This window comes from Arachis duranensis, chromosome 5 (assembly GCF_000817695.3).
Source record: "Arachis duranensis cultivar V14167 chromosome 5, aradu.V14167.gnm2.J7QH, whole genome shotgun sequence".
NCBI lineage: Eukaryota > Viridiplantae > Streptophyta > Magnoliopsida > Fabales > Fabaceae > Arachis > Arachis duranensis.
Window position 1 is genome coordinate 14076289 of NC_029776.3, and position 17877 is coordinate 14094165.

Sequence of the window (17877 nt, forward strand, 5' to 3'; positions counted from 1 at the left end):
TGAACAAATTCCAAACATATCATTATAGCATTATAATTTTCATACTATCATGCAAATTTTTTTTCATGAATTATATTATTTATTTATTTTTATTATCATCTATGCAATTAGATAAATCTAAGTCTCGAATGTAATTGAATTCTTTCAGAATTTATAATGAAATTTTCCAATAACACTATATTAATTCAATCTCTATTATTTATTTTATTATCAATACTTCATTCTTTCTTCCTACTACATTTATAAATTTAAATTTATTTTTGCATGAACTTAAATTTAAAATTGAATTGTTCAAAATAATCCTAATAGCTCTATGTCATTTGATTGATTTTATATTCTTTATTCTCTAGCAATATATAATTGTTGCACTATTTATTTTATTAAATTTTATGTTACAATTGATTTAATACAAAAAATTAAGCAAAAATACATGCAAAAATTCAAATTTTATTATTATTGCACGAGAAATATCCCTCGTCATACTATAACTACTAAAAACATTATATTAAATATATCATTCAATAATTGTTATCTTGTTGCTTTATTGTCAAATTAAAGTGTCTTATAAAACAAAATTCAGATATTCACATTTGACATGTATGACACTCATATATATCATCTTCTTCTCTATAATTATCAACTTTCAATGTATATTTTTCTACTTTGAACTATTTTACTTTTACAACATATATTATTTAATATATGTTGCGACTTTGTATATATTCATTTTCTCAATTTATCTTATTCATGTCATACGACCTTCACTATAAATTGTAAATATTTAATAACTAATTGCTTTGAACGAGAGATTCATCAATAAGCTGTTGTGGATCGAAAAAATTCCAAAGATAATTAACCATTATATTCTCGGATCATACAATCGATTCCGTCAATGGATATTTATTTCTGAACTTTTCTGTTCATATACAATCAAATGCTAAAATTGTTCTTAAGTGGAAAAGTATCTCTTGTCACTCAATTATTTTTTGAATAAGTGGCGACATAATAACCCGACTAAGCTTGGGGGCTCACCATATCATTATTCACTTATCTTTTAACCGAATTATAACTCATTTTATTTTCTAAACTTAGCCTAGATTATATGATCGGCAGACAAAGCTTGGGGGCTATGATCCGTCACCGTATAACTCTTATTGTGTATTATGAGTTATAACTCGGCGTTACTATAATTTATTCTTTACTTGTAACCGACACCTTCATTATCGACTTAATAACCATCATGTCCATCTTAATGACCAAACGGTCATAACATGAATATGATTCATCAATTTTATGCCTATAAAAGGCACCAATTTCTATATCTCAATAGACAACACATAATAAGTTCTATTTTATGTCTTACATTCTATATTCATAGAATTATTATTATAAGGACGCACACATGATAAGTTCTATTTCATATTTTAACATTCTATAATCATAAAATTCTTATACCTCTTAAACACTTACTGACTTGACGTCGAAGTGTTTTTTATAGGTATCTACTCTTCGTGTACTTTGACATTTAAGTTATTCTCACTCCATTAAAGAAAAAAGACATATTACAACGGTCAACAGCACAAAAGATGAGATATAACTCAAAAATTCATTTACACAAAAACAATAGCAATGTAAATACTATATAAACATCTATTTCATTATATACCATTAATTTCTTTTTTAAATGTAAAAAATTCAGCTAATTTTACACAAATATATATAAGTTTTTTAAAAAATATTTTTTATTTTAATATTAAAAAATATTATTTTACAATATTATTGAAGTTTGATGTATTTAACTAGAGTCTAGAGGACACAAATCAAATCAACAAATTTATACAAATTTCATTTTTAAATTTGTGTGCTCAAAATTTTAAAAATTTTATAATATACAAATTTGACCTTTTAGATTTGTATACTTCACCTAAATCAAACACTCAAATTTCATTCGCCTCTTCTCTAAATAAATTTAACCATCTAATTTGTTTAATAACAATTTAAAAAAAGTTAACTCTATATTAAAAAAAAAAACTAATCTTCTAATAAAAATATATTACACACTACTTCTATCCATATAAAAAAAACCAGAAATTTCCACCAATTAAATTAAATTACCTAAAGTTTACATATGTACAAACTTAAGTAATCTCTAAAATGTAGTTTTTATCCATCTAAAGCCACACCAAAAATCACGCTAACGCAACATCACAGCAGCAGCATCCAACATGGAATTTTCAGCGGGGGCGCCCTATTTCGTTGGCACACTTGGCAGCACCAACGGTGTGGTGTGGCCGACATATGGCAAATTTGGTTTGCTGTATACCAAGCGTGGTTTTGGCCGCATACTAACAACTAACCAACAGCCAAACACCGCCTTTCCCAATTCGTGAAATCTACACAATATTACCCAAGCTCGACCCATCGAGGGTCCTGATCATCCGATCCGTCCCCATCCAACGGCTCAGATTTCACATCTGACCCGCGTTCAGGTTCCTGTGATGACTGTGTTTTCCTTTGTGTTTGCGTTTGATTGTGATCTTCTCTTTCAATTTCAGCCTCGCTTTCGGTTCTAGAACGTTTCATCCCAATGGAAACCCCAAACAACTTCGGAACCTCCGCTTCGGCGGTGTCAACAGCACATGGAACGCCCTTCTCAGGCAAAAGCTCCAACGCCACTTTCCCTTCAACTACCGCGGCGGCGACGCCACTTGCAGAGGAGTCTAGTAATTGCGCTGAAGAACGAGAAGCATAGTTTGACATCAGCGCCAGTATTTTATTACACAAACCTCTCAATTGACTCAACTCGTTTTTCATTTGACCATTCTCTTTCCTAAGCCTCTCGTTCTCTTCTAATAGCTCGGGTCCACTGGTGCAACTGGTAGTGCGGTGCACTGTATTTTTACTATTATTGTTGTGTTGCGCAGCAGCAGGAGGAGCAATCGGAGATGAGTTGGAGGATAGTACCTGTTCGTCGCCGGAATTCGTCGGCGTAGGCGACACCACTCTCCCCGGTGCTGCCATGGCAACCGTCACCACGTTATTGTCACCAGCTGCCGGCGATATTTTACGCCTCTGTATGTCGCGAAGCAAACCTTTCTCCCCTCGCCGGAAACATTCATTAGCGAATTCCCAGCGGTCAGGTACGACCTTGCGAAATCCCTGCACAAGTAAAGGTAATATAAGATAAGAAAATCTGTTTGGCTGTGAAGAAAATCCATGAAGAAGGAAAGAAATAATGATTACGTAGGTGTTGAGCTGGCGAACGAAGCTGGAGAAGTTGTTGTGCTTGAAATACTTGGGAAGCAAATCTCGAGCGAATTCAGCTGGTCGCCAAACAATAAAGGTGGTGCCATCTTCGTTCCATGAAATTAGGTCATCAGCAGAGGGATCGTCCACCAGCTGGTACGTCTTCGTCAGAAACGGCGTCGGAATGGATCTCTGTGACTCCGTCGCCCCTGATTCGCCCGTCTGCTCCACCGGCAATGGCGTCATATGCTCTTTGGTTTCAGATCTGCAAACTTAACCTCTAGCTACCTGCTCGCCATTTATGCTCCTCCGAGTTTCGTAAAAACGACGAAGTTAATTGCTCTAACTGTTTGAATTTGATGTTTCGCCGCTGCAACAAATTGAATGACATAAGCTTAGCTAAGCACGGTTCCTATTATTATTATTATTATTATTATTATTATTGCTATTATTATTATTATTCTAGAAGCATATACTAAAAAGAAAATAATACCACTAGTTATGTGGTATTATATTGATTGAGGATGAAGATTAGTTACCTTGTTTATATGAATTAGGGTCGGAGTCTGTTGAAGCAGATAATCACCAGTTAGGCCGTTGAGAAAGAGGAGGGAGGGAGTTAGGTTATTTGTGGTTTCCAGAAGTTTCGAAGGTGTTAGTGTGATAGAGGATAGAGAAAAGGAGCCTTGGCCTGGTGGCTTCGAGAAAGAAAAAAAAAAAGGAAAAGGTAAAATGAAAAGGGCAATATTTCTGGGGCCCACTCTCATGATATGGGGATAAGGCAGGGGGGCAAATATGGAAAACAAAAGAAGCATAGCCCAAGAAGGTGCTAGAAGAAATGTCTTTGTAATGGGACTTGCGACGTGGCGGACCTACGATCGTGCCACTGCTTCCATCCGATGTTGCCTTTGGACCGTTGATTTGATTGTTGCTTCTTCTAAAGGATCGTCTATGCAATGCTAGCTAAATTAGTAAATTACACTATTCTTTAAATTTCTTTATTTGTTGCTTATTCTATTTAACTTCATTCTTCCATATTCAAACATGATGTGGATGAGAGCTCGAACATTTAATTTACGTGTGAATTTATTTTTCTTTTAATTTATTTTATTGGGAATTTGGTCGCTTTGATTATCATTCTATCTACATGTGAGAAATTTAATATCTGAATGGTGTAGATGCTTGAACATTTACTATGATGTTCTTGATGATTATTCTCTAGGGAAATGTTTTGTTGATTTTCTTTTCTGGGTGTTATTGCATGCTATTGCATGCTGTGTTGACTGTAAGGTATGACCAAAAAAAATCAAAGATTTTGGTATTTTGGTATCGCGTGTCTTAAAGAACACATGTTATAAAATTATAAGTTGAAATTTTTTTATAAAAACATAAAAAATTAAAATTTTTAAAATATTTATTTTATATTTATTAAAAAAATTAAAATCTTTTATTATTAATAATTTTATTACATAATTTTAAGATATATGTTAACTAAATTCTAAAATCAATTTTAATTAAGGGTACTAAATAATTAAATATAAAGTGTTCACAAATATTTCCCTCCTAACTATCTAAAGTGAGACACACAAATCATTCAAAACTAATCCGCATTTATTAACACTTTGTTTGGATGATGTTGAAATGAAAATAAAAGGAAAAAAATGTGAAAAAAAATAAGGAAAAAAATGAAAAATAAAATTTGAGTTATTTGTGTGTTGTTTGAATGAATAGAAAATATATAGAAAGAAAATAAAGAGAAAATTTTTTTTTGTTTGGATAGAAAAAAAAAGTGAAAAGAAGAAAAATTATAATAATATGAAATTACATTAATATTCTTAAATATTTTGTTTTCTTTATTAATCAAAAGATAAATTTGTAATTTGACTAACTTTTATCTATTTTTCTTCTATTTTCATTTTATCTATAGAAAAAAAAAATTATAAGACCTACCTTATATTTTTATTTCTATCCAATTTTTTTTCTCTATCCAAACAACAAAAAATTCACTTTTCCATTTTTTTTCTTTTCATTTTCTTTCTCTTCATTTTCCATAAATCCAAACAACCCATAAAAATCTATCCAACCTCTCTCTTATAAGATCATCTTTATGTCACCTATTAGATCAAGTGAATTTAAAAATTATATCTATTAAGATTTAGTTTAATTTTTTATTTTTTATTTTTTTACACTATTAAATTCTTGTTAATTATTTTATTTTAAAACATTAAAAACACATTAAAAAAAATTATTCCAAACTAATTAAATACAGACTACTATTTTCTTATATACACTTGACTAATATAGAATTCTCTTTTTATTTATATTTTTTAAAGGATAAATTGTATTGTTATTAAGTATTGTTAGGTTTACTGACACTAAAAATTAGTTTGGATTGACTTTTTTTAAGTGAAAAAAATATTTTTTTAAATAAAGTACTTTTATTCAATTTCAAACTTATTTGGATATGTTTTTTAGAAAAATTACTTTTATTAAAAAAATAAATTATTTATTTTTTCTAAAAGCTAAATATACCTTTTTTTTAAAAAAAAAGATATTTTTAATACTTGAAAACTCTTTTTAAAATACATGCCTATCCAAATATTTGATATTTTTTGTCTGTTAAATTTTAAAAAAATAAAAAAATAAGTATTTTTTTCAAAGTCAATTCAAACTGACCATAGTTCAAATATATAGTCAACAAAGCTTGAAAGGTAAAGACAAAAAACTAAAATAAAATAAATAAAAAACAGATGATTAATTCTATCACTGTAACATTTATTTTTCAATGATGTTTATTTTAAAAATAAATAATTATTTATATTTTTTAGTAGTGTCTTTCGAAGAAGTGATTTGATTTACGGTATAATTTTTAAATTATATTCAAGATACATCTAAAATAATAAATAATAAATAAAATATATTAAAACACATCTAAAAATACATATAATATAAATTTTTTTAGTAAAATCAAGCAAACACATCTAAAATAATAAATAACAAACTAAATATTTTGTAAACACATTTAAAATTATCAAAAATCATAAAAAGAAGGATGTGAAGATAGCAGTTATTATTTAGCTATAATAGCTTTAAAGCTATTCTTACAAGATGAAGTTTTTTCCCTCAAATACAAACAAGAATATATATTAAAGAGTAAAGTACTATTTCTACCCATAGAAGTTGAAAACGCTGACAAATCTACCCACAAAAGAAAGAAACTACCAAATGTAACCATCAATCGTGACATTCGTGAGACGAAACTAACCAAGCCTTATTCCGGCGTTGACTCCGTTAGTAATGCTACGTACGTGGCACTTCACGGCGTGACATGGCTTCATACGTGGAGATTATAATTACAATTATCTAAAAATATAATTGGATTTCAAAATTCTATTTAAAAAAAAAGGGAAATTAGAATTGAACAGTTATCATAGGAACACCTCTTCGCGCGTTTCACATAACAGAGGGTAGAGCCCTAAGAATACACTGTTCATCTTCTCCACTCACATAAAATCTCTGGTGCCGATGATAATTTCCGTGTTGAAGAGAGGGTGCTTGTTGGTGTGGATCGTGTCAGCTGTTGGAGTTGCGTGGTGTCATTCATATGTAAGTAGTAACCTTTGATCTCTCTGTCATGGTTTTATGGATTTTCGGTGCATGGTTGTGGATATGAGGTTTTTATTAGGGTGTCTTTGTAGTGACTATGATGTGGTTGTGAATTGATTTTTTTCTGTATATGTGTGTTTGCAGATGGCAACTATCCACATTACGTTAGTCATTAGTCACAGAAAAAATTTGAAAAGAGTGAAGATGGCAAACTGGCATCTGTTAGGGGTGAAAAAACAGAGATTGAACAAGTGAATGTGGATACCCTTACCAAGTTCTTCATGAATGACCTAGTAAAGAATATAAGGTACACTGATGTGAGCGAGCTTTACTGGCTTGAACCTGGGAAGGAGTTGGATGATGGGTTGAGGTTGCTTAGACTAGACATGGATGTGGTGAGTATGTACAAAGCAGCAATTGCTAATGGGAGGACAGTTGATGTGTTCACTGAGCATCCAGTTAACCTTCCTGAGTTCATAGAAAAAAATAATGAACCTGAACCAGAGCTTGAGATAGTAAATGTTAATAGGACCCCAGTCAAGCACAGAATCAAACAGCGTGTTAGGAGACCCCCAACACCAAAGAAGAAAGAAAAGAGACTGGTGAAACTGAGTAAGAGTGTAGGAGGTGTGCCTGGACTAGATGCTCAAACAGAGGATGATGTGGTAGACAAAGACGTCTATCCTACCACAAGAAACACACAACAACAAGATATAAGCAATGATCAACTAAATATACCCACCCATTCACCAAAGATAACCTTCGATGAGGCACCAAGGATCATTCAGCTCCCAAATGCACCCACCAAACCCAACTTACCTCCATATCAACCGCTGGAGAAGACTCCTCCACACCCTGAACAACCAAATGTGTCAGCTGCAAGTGAAGAAACTGGAACCAAATTCTAGTTTCTGCGGAGTCAGTGGCTCCCACTGTTGATAAAGGGCCTGTAGAATCTGTTGAAATTTTTACACAATACATCCCACAGCCTTGTCAAGAACCAGAGTCTCAAGAGCAGAGCATTCAAAATGAAAAAGAAACACTCGGTAGTGGTAGTCAACCCAGCAGTTCACATCCCGAACCAGATATAAATCCAGATGTGGGTGGTGGTAGTCAAAAGAAGAGGAAGAGATGATCAACAGTGAGGCCTCCACCTTCAGGGCAAACATTCATACCTAACCAGGATCCAAACAAGCATCCTTCATTTTTTATACCTATGGAGGGTGAAGATATGTCAGAGGCAAGTGCAGGGATGCATTGTTACGAGTCTGAAGAGCTGGATTCTGTTGCAAGTGATGATGAAGATAATCAGCAGGTAGCATTTCCTCAAGCGAATCCAGATGCTCCAGTAAGGGAAGTAAGGTTGGAGCTTGGCATGGAATTTGAAAATCTGGACCATTTCAAGAAGGCAGTTAAGAAGTTCAACATCAACATAGGGCGAAGCATATTCTTTCCAAGAGTGGATTCAACTAGGTGTAAGGCTATATGTTATGATGAGAGTTGTCTGTGGCAGATATACTATGCAAAACGGTCGTATCCCTTAAGCTTTCAGGTGAAGACATTTGTGAATGAACATACCTGCAGCAGAGTTAATAAGAATAAATCTACAGATGGTAAATGGGTTGTAGAGGAGCTTGAGGATAAGATCCGTGATCATCCAGACATGACCCAAAGGCAGGCACAAGATTTTTTCAAGAAGGAGATATGACGTGATTGTGAACGAGAGGAAGATATACAAGGCTACGGTGAAGGTGAAAAAACTAATAGAAGGGTCAGAAATAGCTCAGTATGCAGTTCTTAGGGACTATGCTAATGAAATTATGAGGACCAACCCTGGCTCCATTGTGAGGATTAGTACTGATTATGTTGAAGGGACTAGGCATAAATTCAAAAGGATATATATATATATATATATATGCTTGGAAGGGTGTAAAAAGGATTTTTCGGTTGGTTGTAGGCTTTTTATAGGGTTAGATGGAACTTTCCTAAAGGGATACTATCCTGGCCAATTGTTGACTGCAATCGGCCACGATGCCAATAACCACATATACCCAATATCGTATGCTGTTGTGGAGTGTGAATGCAAGGATAGCTAGAAGTGGTTTCTCGAACTGCTCCAAGAAGACTTAGGTGATGCTGCAATCAATGGAATAAACTTCATGTCAGACATGCATAAGGTAATGACTGAATTCTTATCCTCTGTGTATGTCTTCATTATTAATTTTTTACAATGTATTCTGCATATACCTACTGCTGTCATAGTTATTGTCCTTCATAGGGTATAATCATATAGTCCCTTTACTTTTCTCAACCAGGGCCTCATCCCTGCTATGCGTGAAGTGAATCTAGGAGCACATCATAGATTTTGTGATATGCACATATGGCAGACCTTTAGAAAACAGTGGGGGGATACAGAATTGAAAATGGCAATGTGGAGATATGCCAAGGCCACAACCTCTCAAGAGTTCAATGCTGTACTGGATAGGATCAAACGGGTTAATTCCCATGCTTGGGAGTATCTGAGCAGGATCCCTCTAAGTCAATGGAATAGGAGTGGTTTTAGCGAATACCCAAAGTCTGACAATTACACGAACAACAACTGCAAATAATTCAATTCTAGGATCGAGAAAATGAGAGGGAAGCCTATTATAACTATGCTGGAAGAGGTGAGGTGTTATATGATGAGCATCATTGCAAGAAACAAGAAGGCATTGGTGGGATATAACAGAGTAATCACTCCTGTGCAGCAGAGTAGGCTGGAAAAAGAGAAAAGGGAGAGCAACAAGTGGCGGCCGTTTCCCACCGGAGATGATCCTGAAAATGTGTATGAAGTACAGTGCCTGCCACATAAGATTATGGTGGATATAGAAAAGAGGACTTGTTCCTGCTAGTTTTGGCAACTGACTGGCTTACCCCGTGGGCATGCATGTGCTGCCCTTGCATACTAGAATAGGAGGCCAGAGGAACATGCACAGAACTGACTCTCTATGGGGGCATATAATAACACATACCAGTTCGTCATCCAGCCTGTTCCTAGTCAAGAATACTGGCAGCATGTTGATTTACCTCCTATATTGCCCCCAGTATACAAGAAGCAGATTGGGAGGCCAAAGTTGAAAAGAGACAAGAAGAACGACGCCCCAAAAGAACCCACCCCAGATTCTCATAGGGCCCCCAGAAAGTGTGGCCCCATCACCTGCAAGTACTGCCTAAAGGTAAACCATAATTCATATGCTCATATTACTTGTGCTTTCAATGTCCACGTTTATTTCATGTTAAATGTATTGCAGACTGGACACAACAGTCGTAGCTGTTCCAAGAAGAAGGAGGCAATGGCTGGGAGTGTGCATGGTCCGACCCGACCCGAAGACCCAGTCCGGCCTCGAACAATTTAGGGGCTAATTTGGTGTGATTTCACCGGGTCTAGGGTAGGGTAAGGGTCTCAAAAATAGACCCGATCATTATTTTGGGTCGATTCCGGGCCATGGCTCGAACTACCCGAAATCGACCCAGTGGCCCGATCATCATATACAATTAATATTTTGTGTATTAGTGATTGATGATGGCTATTCTTATATGAAATTTAAGTATTGTAAACCTTAATATTTTGTGTTATTAGTTATTATAAGATTATAAGTTAATGTTTTATGTTTAAAATGCATAAGATTTTAGACTAATTAATACATAATATTGTGTTATTTGTATTGATTTAAATATTTGGTGTTATTAGACAATATTAGTATTGATTATGGTTATGATTTAATTTTAGAGAAGAGTTGGTTCTTGTTATATTTTTCTAAGTGAATTTTACCATGTCAAATAATGATTGGAGTCTTAGAAATTTGGATATTTTCACATGCTTGCTTATAAGAAGGTATTAAGGTAATGTAATGTTAACAGCCTGGTTTTCACCCGATTTTTACCCGGTATAATCGTGGCCCGAAAGTGTATATGTTTCATCGAGTTTAGGGTTGGGTTCGGGTCTAATAAATAGACCCGGTTTATATTTTGGGTCGGGTCTGGGTCACATTGAACCCGGTTTCACTCAGCCCACGCATACCCCTAGTGCTGGGGGACAAAGTTCAAGTCAACACCCAACTGCTGAGGATGACGGGAGGAGGCGGCAAGACTAGAAGAGATGTTCTAGGAGGAAACTCTAGAAGCTCTTGACGCAGCTGAAGCAGCAACATCTCAGCCACCACCTGTAAGTCTAGTGATGTATTTTACAACTTCATTTTACAAGTTCTGTTTAATCAAATCACTCATATGTGTCTACTGTTGTAGGAGACCATCCCAGTTCCTCAACCCGTTCCTAATCCAGTGAGATCTCCTTCAACTAGGCCACCAACTGCAAAAAGGCCACCAAAGAAGAAGAAGAATTTGCGAAGACCACCACCAACTACTCGGCAACCACAATCTGCTCCAGCAACACCAACTACTACTAGTCCATCACCCCCGGCCTCTGATGTGCCACCCATTGTGACACCTCAAACCATGCAAGCTGCATCCCAGGACACTACTTCCAGGTTCATGGAATTCATGACAACTCCCACAGTGAGAGGATCAAGCTCAAGTAGGTGGCCGCAGCCTGCCTTCCGTCCACCACCAAAAAAGGGTTCAACAACTGCACACTTGAAGGAAGGGTCAAGCGGAAGCAGCAACTCCACTCCAAATCCATGAAGCAAGAGTCTTTACATGGCAGTTTATCTTACAATTGTTGGATATGTCACATACTATACCTTCAATTGCTTATGTTTTGATTTTCGGTATGGGTGCATACTTGTAGTTGATAACTCATACCTATAACTTGAACAATTCAGTAACTCAATTACTACGTACTTATGAGGTTATTTTGCCCGTCTTTCATGTTATTTTGGAGCAGAAAGTAAAAAAGACTTGCAATTAGTAATAGATAACTTCTGCAAGTTACATATCTTATAAAACTCTATTTGACATTTTCTTGATTCCAGATGTTTACAAATGACAGATTCAGAATCGAGCATGGGTATTTTTGTCATTCTCTAACACTAACAACTACTTAGGCTCAAAACCTCCTAAGAATCAGATACAAAGTGCAGACAACGTTACATACCACCACCATTGACATAATCACAAACCAAAACCTAAGTTTACTAGCTTCAGCTTTAAACTTCCCTAACATCATGAGCATCTTCACTTCAGCCTCAGCCTCATTAACGTTTTCCTGCATCTTTCTTTCTGACAGTGCTCTCCTCAAATCCTCCCACTGCCCTTCGATTTCATCTACCCATGCAAAGAAGTTGCAGTCCAAGTTCTATCCGTTGCAAAAAAAAACTAAAAATCAAATGCACATTCAACTCACACAGAACAGGGTGTACAACGGGTTACCTTTCAATTGAGACAACGAACGAACCACCTCCCAGGATTCATCGCCATCCCTGGTTGTAACAACGTCACCCGCAACCCACAGAAACATCTGCCATTGAACTTCCTATCATTCACCCGCTTTGAAATTGAACTTCCAGACACACTACCACTACTATTCGAAGGTGGAGTAAAGAGTCTTCGCCTCAACATTGGTATAATTTCAAAGATTTGGGTGAATCTAGGGTTAGGGTTCGTCTTTAGGATGGAACAAGGTTTGAATTTGGGAAATTTTGGGGTTGAGGATACATTATAACGGTCACACAGCTCAGCAATCCACGTGTGAAGCCCCCTAAGCCATGTCACACCATGAAGTGCCACGTACGTAGCGTTACTAACGGAGTCAACGCCGGAATAAGACTTGGTTAGTTTCGTCCCACGGATGTCACGATTGATGGTTACATTTGGTAGTTTCTTTCTTTTGTGGGTAGATTTCTCGGCGTTTCAACTTCCATGGGTAGAAATGGTACTTTACTCTATATTAAAAAGATAGAATCTTTTACTAGAGGAGCACGAAACAGAAAAAGAGTGCAGGACGGGTGAAGAGCGCAGGGTAGGGAAGGAGCGCTGTAACAAAGAATGAATGTGAGATGTTGCGGACTAGAATTTATGAGCAAGTGAAAAGTTTGATAGAGTAAAATTTATGTTTCGAGATAGATATATATTTAAAAAGTATTTTGAGATGTGTCAAAATTTAAAAAATTTAAAATTAAATTGTTGAATTTTAATTTTGTTTAAACTGTTTCTTAAATTTATATTTTAAATTAAAAATATTAAATCTATTTGAATATGTTGTTTTAAATTTAATTATTTTAAATTAGTATAATAAAAAACTGTGTAAAGGATAAACTTAAAGGATAAATTGTATTGTTATTAAAATCAAGGTTCTCAAACCGATTGATTATGCATTTCAATTGATAAGCCAAAAACCGTCAATTTAAAAATCACCACTAAATTACTAAACCAGTTTCGAATCTGTTGGTCAAATTGAACCTAAAATCGGTTGGCTTCAAAAGTTTTTTTCTTTCATTTTACGACTCTTGTGGGGGCGTTTCTAATGAGCTATTCAAGTTTGTGACAAAAACTTTTTTTTTCATATATAATAAATTATCTTTATCCATGATATATTGGATTAATTATTAATTTAGTACTTGAAAAATTTATTTGATGACAAATTTTTTTTTAAAAGATATTCTCGATAAAATAATCCTTAAAAGATTTGAAAATGCAATAAAAATAACTAATAAATATTATATTTTTGTGAGTAACAAAAAATTATCATATTTAGCAAGCAACTTATCCATTTGATCCGAATTTTTGTGGCAATATTTGAATAAATATTTAGAAGTTACATAAAAATTTTTGGAGCAAAATTTGACTCTAGATTTTTATTTTCCAAAAAAAATGGTCATTTACAATTAAAAAATTTAAAACAAAAATCACTTGACATAAATTTATCAATTTTGAAGGATAAAAAGATCTTATTTTCTAATAATGATTGCAAAAATTTGCATCAAAATTTAATTTCTAAAATCTTTTTTGTAGAATATATATTTAATATCTAAATTTTTTGTCACGTTTTCAAATCTTTTGAGAATTTATTTATCGTTAGTATTTTTTAAGTTCTTTTTGTCACTCATATAAACTTTTGAATACCAATTTAGTAGGTACATAAAAAATATAATGCATTTAATTTAAATTAAATATATAAGAATTAAAAGATATAAATACACTTTTTTTTAATAAAAAAATTTACAAATTAAAATATAACTAAAATAATAATTTTTTGTTTGATTATTTTATTATTATTCTATAACAAAATATATAATATCATGAATGTTATATACGTATAAATCTTGATATTTGATCGTTTTTTCTATATAACTTTTTATGTTATATGGAATTATATCATTTTAATTAATTTTGTACTTTTTTATTTTTACCAAAGATAAAAAGAGTCAAATTTGTAACCTTTTAAATAAATATAAAGAGACTATATTATTTGAGCTATAATTTATTGGCATTAATTTTATACTTTTAATGTATATATTTTTAAAATTAGTATATAGGGTAAAGTATTAAATTGGTCCCCTACATTTAAGCTTAATTTTGTTTTGGCCTCTAAGGTTTAAAGTATCTTATTCAATTCCAAAAAATTTTAATTTAGTTTTAATGTAGTCCTGCTGTAAAGTCAATGCTAAGTAATTAAACTCAGTTTTTAGACATAGAAAATTTACATAACCAAATTCTTCGGTTGTCGAAGGAAGTAGTTTCCATAATAGAGGCGACGATAACTTTGTCATTGTCGCCACCAGCGAACTTTCTCGCAGAAAGCGAGTTCTTAACCATGTTCTTCATGTGTTTGAAGCAAGGCTCGTGGCTCACGGTGATGCATTCGTTGCTGATTCTGTGTCTCTCAAGTTTATACCTCTTTTAGGGAAGGATATTAAGATTTGGTGAAACGGTGACGTTAATTATTTAATGTTGACTTTCTATAGACATGATACATGACAGAGCACAATGGCGTCGGTTGATTCATGTAGCCGACCCCACTTAGTGGGACAAGGCTTTGTTGTTGTTGGATATATTATATTGATATTTTAATAATTAATAATATATATTATTTTTAAATTTATTTTAAAAATATATATTTAAAATAAGATTGACTGACGCATGATAATATTTAGGTGCATCTGATTTTTTTTCTATTAAATCACCATTAAACATAAAAAAACATATATATCAAATGAGTGTTACTGACTAAAATATATCTGATACACATATAAGTATATAACTGATAAAAAAAATCCATACTTAAAGTAGCGTTTGGTAGAAAGACAGAGACTGAAAGACTAAGACTGAGAGACAAAGACTAAGAGACAGAAATTAAAACAAGAATAAAATTTTAATTTAATTTGCACAAAGGATAAAATTGGAATTAATTAATTGAAATGAGGGTATTTTAGATATGAAATGTTATTAAAGTTTCAGTCTCCATCTCTAAAAATTTCAGTCCCCTATATCCCTATTTTTTGGAGGTACTGAAATATTAAAATTTTGGAATATAGACAAAAATTTTAGTACTAATCTCTAAACTAACAAATATAATACGATGTCTCAGTCTCCCAATCTTTGTTCCAATATCTCAAAATAAATGCTACCTAATAATTTGTTATGTGTAATACATAAAATCTAAGGTCCTTGCCCGTAAGCCCGAAGCTAACCTAGGACCTTGAATTGGCCACAAACATTTTGAAACATCAATCACTCTTCAACTGCGCATCATTGGTTGACGAAAACACACTTGTACCAATTATACTATTGTTATGCATCCAGTAAATTAAATTAAACTGTTATTATCTAACAAATATAATTATATTGTGTTTGTTCAGAAGGATATAATACCATTGTCCGTCAACTAAACGAGATAATCTCGTCTTTCAATGGATTGTGCCTTTTGTTTCTTCCATTATTTTCTTTCAAAAAACGTTTCGTTTTGCTTTTTTTTTTTATTATTATTTAAGGGGAAGGCGGCGGAAAAACGTAGCCGGTGATGAGATAGAGAAACAAGAAAATGGCTAAAATGGGATAAGCATAATGGATCATAGCGCGTGTTCTCTCTTTCATATAAGGTGAAGCCCAACAAGAAAAGCTGCGAAGTAAAGAACAAAAGTTTAGGCCCGGATATTGGCAATTCAAGCACGTGCAAGTCTCCTTTGACCAAAGAAAAAGGAAGGTAAAAACTAAAACGAAAGGAAGGTTCAACTCTCTATGAACCAAAAAGGGTAACTCCCTTTCGGTAAACCTTGGGAAAGGTTTCATTTACATGGCAACATTACAACTTCCAGGCATATTCTATCATTCCATGTATCCTTCTAGAGATTTAGCTATGGCTTTAGTGTTTGGTGTAGTAATAATGGATGGAATAAACTCCCGGCTCAATTTTAAATTTCGTAAACTAATAACACGTTCGTCTTCAGGAGTTTGGGCACACTCAGCCTTGGTGGGAGTTCGTTTCCTAATAATAGAAGGAATATTCTCATAGGTCATGGCTAAGCTTCTTAGTACACGTTCTGGACTTTGTTCAAACATTGTGCGAGTATCTCTGCTGTCATTATTGTCCCCACATCCTATGTCGTTACTCATGTCATCTGCATTATGGCACGTACTGTTGATTTTGTTGTTGCTTCCATTTCCAACTTGGTCTCTCTTGGCATCTGAGGAAGAAACTTTCTGTCGTTTGGGAGATTTACTGGGCTTTTGAAGAACCAAGTGTGTTGGGAAGTTGTCAACCCTGTGCTTCGAATCCATTTCATTGAAACTATGGCTATCTACTTTAACTGAAACATGAGCTGGAACTATTGGAGATGTGCGAAAACCGGAAGTAGCAACATTTAGGTCAAACCCAAGATGTGAAGATGCATCCCCTTTCTTTTTCATTGAGCGGTTCCAATGATTTTTAATGGCGTTGTCAGACCTGATTCACCCAAGGACAAAAACAGTGAGAATCCAGGTCTTAAATAATAAGGCATGTTTTGAAAATTGAAGCATGTAATGTCAGATAAGTAATACCTTCCAGGAAGATACCTTGCAATCACTGCCCACTTACTACCATATATTTGGTGATAGTGAGCAAGTGCCAATTCCTCTTCCTCCGTCCATGCATCTTTCTTTATAGCTGGATCAAGATTATTGTGCCACCTGAAATTAAAGTTGATAACTTGTTAGTTCATCTAATGCATCATATTTTACAGTAACATGCATGCATACAAGGATCTGCCCAATACTTTTTTGTCAATACAAAAACCTAAGTTATGTAAAACATGTATACAACATAATGCAACCAACTCAAAATATCCCCTTAATGAGTCATCTAGAGTTAGACACAAATCACAGAAATCTTACAATTAGGCAGATGTATTACATAAATTAAGAAAACAGCACAAATCCACAATATGAATAAAAATGGACAAATTATACAACAAAATAAGGTCTAATCGGCTACCTCTCTCGGCATTGCTTCCCAATTCGACCCGGTAAGAATTTTGCAATTTCGGCCCATCTCTTCAAACCATACTTTCTTACTAGCTCAGTGAGGCGATCATCCTCCTAACAAGTTGAATGCACAAGAAGACCGCAATAACGATCAACATCTCCACTAACGGAAATGAGTACAATTCAAAATTTCACCAACAGTAGAAAGTAGTAACATAGAAAGTGCACCTCCTTTGTCCAATAACCCTTCACAAGATCAGGATCCAAAACTTTCTGCCAGCGATGTAAGCATTGGGCTTCAGTTCGCCCTGAAAGATACGCAGCTGCAAAAGACCAATTTTAAATATTTAACTAACTATGCATTTTAATTTCAAACTGGAGGAGCATATTCCTTTAATATTAAAATCACTGTGACATACCTATTTTCTTCCAATTCCTAGCTTCATGCTTCTTGACTATCTGAATCAAAAGGTTGTCCTGTTTGTCAGAAACAGGCAGATCGTTAAGTATCGGAAGAATACCGAAGAAGAATTGCAGAGACATAGAGTACTTCAAAAATGAGAATAATATAAGGAGTGAAATGAGTCAAGTACCTCTTCCTCCGACCAGCGTCTAGCTTCAGCCTTG

The 17877-nt window shown here is 34.1% G+C and overlaps 3 protein-coding genes across 3 annotated transcripts in view; 1 reads left to right on the forward strand and 2 right to left on the reverse strand.

Moving 5' to 3' along the window:
- Positions 1-2018: 2018 nt before the first annotated feature.
- LOC107488248 (heat stress transcription factor B-2b) lies at positions 2019-3961 on the reverse strand. Its single transcript, XM_016108965.3, has 3 exons — positions 3786-3961; positions 3244-3616; positions 2019-3159 (listed from the first exon to the last, which is right to left on the reverse strand). The coding sequence occupies exons 2-3, from the start codon at positions 3490-3492 to the stop codon at positions 2404-2406; spliced, it is 1005 nt and encodes a 334-aa protein (XP_015964451.1). The 5' UTR covers positions 3493-3616; positions 3786-3961; the 3' UTR covers positions 2019-2403.
- Positions 3962-9839: 5878 nt separating this feature from the next.
- On the forward strand, positions 9840-11532 carry LOC107488126 (extensin-like). Its single transcript, XM_016108821.1, has 3 exons — positions 9840-10067; positions 10143-10196; positions 11137-11532. The coding sequence occupies exons 1-3, from the start codon at positions 9840-9842 to the stop codon at positions 11530-11532; spliced, it is 678 nt and encodes a 225-aa protein (XP_015964307.1).
- A 4318-nt stretch (positions 11533-15850) lies between these two features.
- The window catches only part of LOC107488127 (uncharacterized), a 4122-nt gene continuing 2095 nt past the window's right edge, over positions 15851-17877 (reverse strand). The window contains exons 3-8 of the mRNA XM_021143740.2: positions 17844-17873; positions 17670-17727; positions 17479-17573; positions 17261-17364; positions 16828-16956; positions 15851-16732 (exon numbers count right to left, since the gene is read on the reverse strand). Coding sequence (XP_020999399.2) covers positions 16114-16732; positions 16828-16956; positions 17261-17364; positions 17479-17573; positions 17670-17727; positions 17844-17873 — 1035 coding nt within the window. The 3' untranslated portion in view covers positions 15851-16113. The remainder of the gene's footprint in view (positions 16733-16827; positions 16957-17260; positions 17365-17478; positions 17574-17669; positions 17728-17843; positions 17874-17877) is intronic.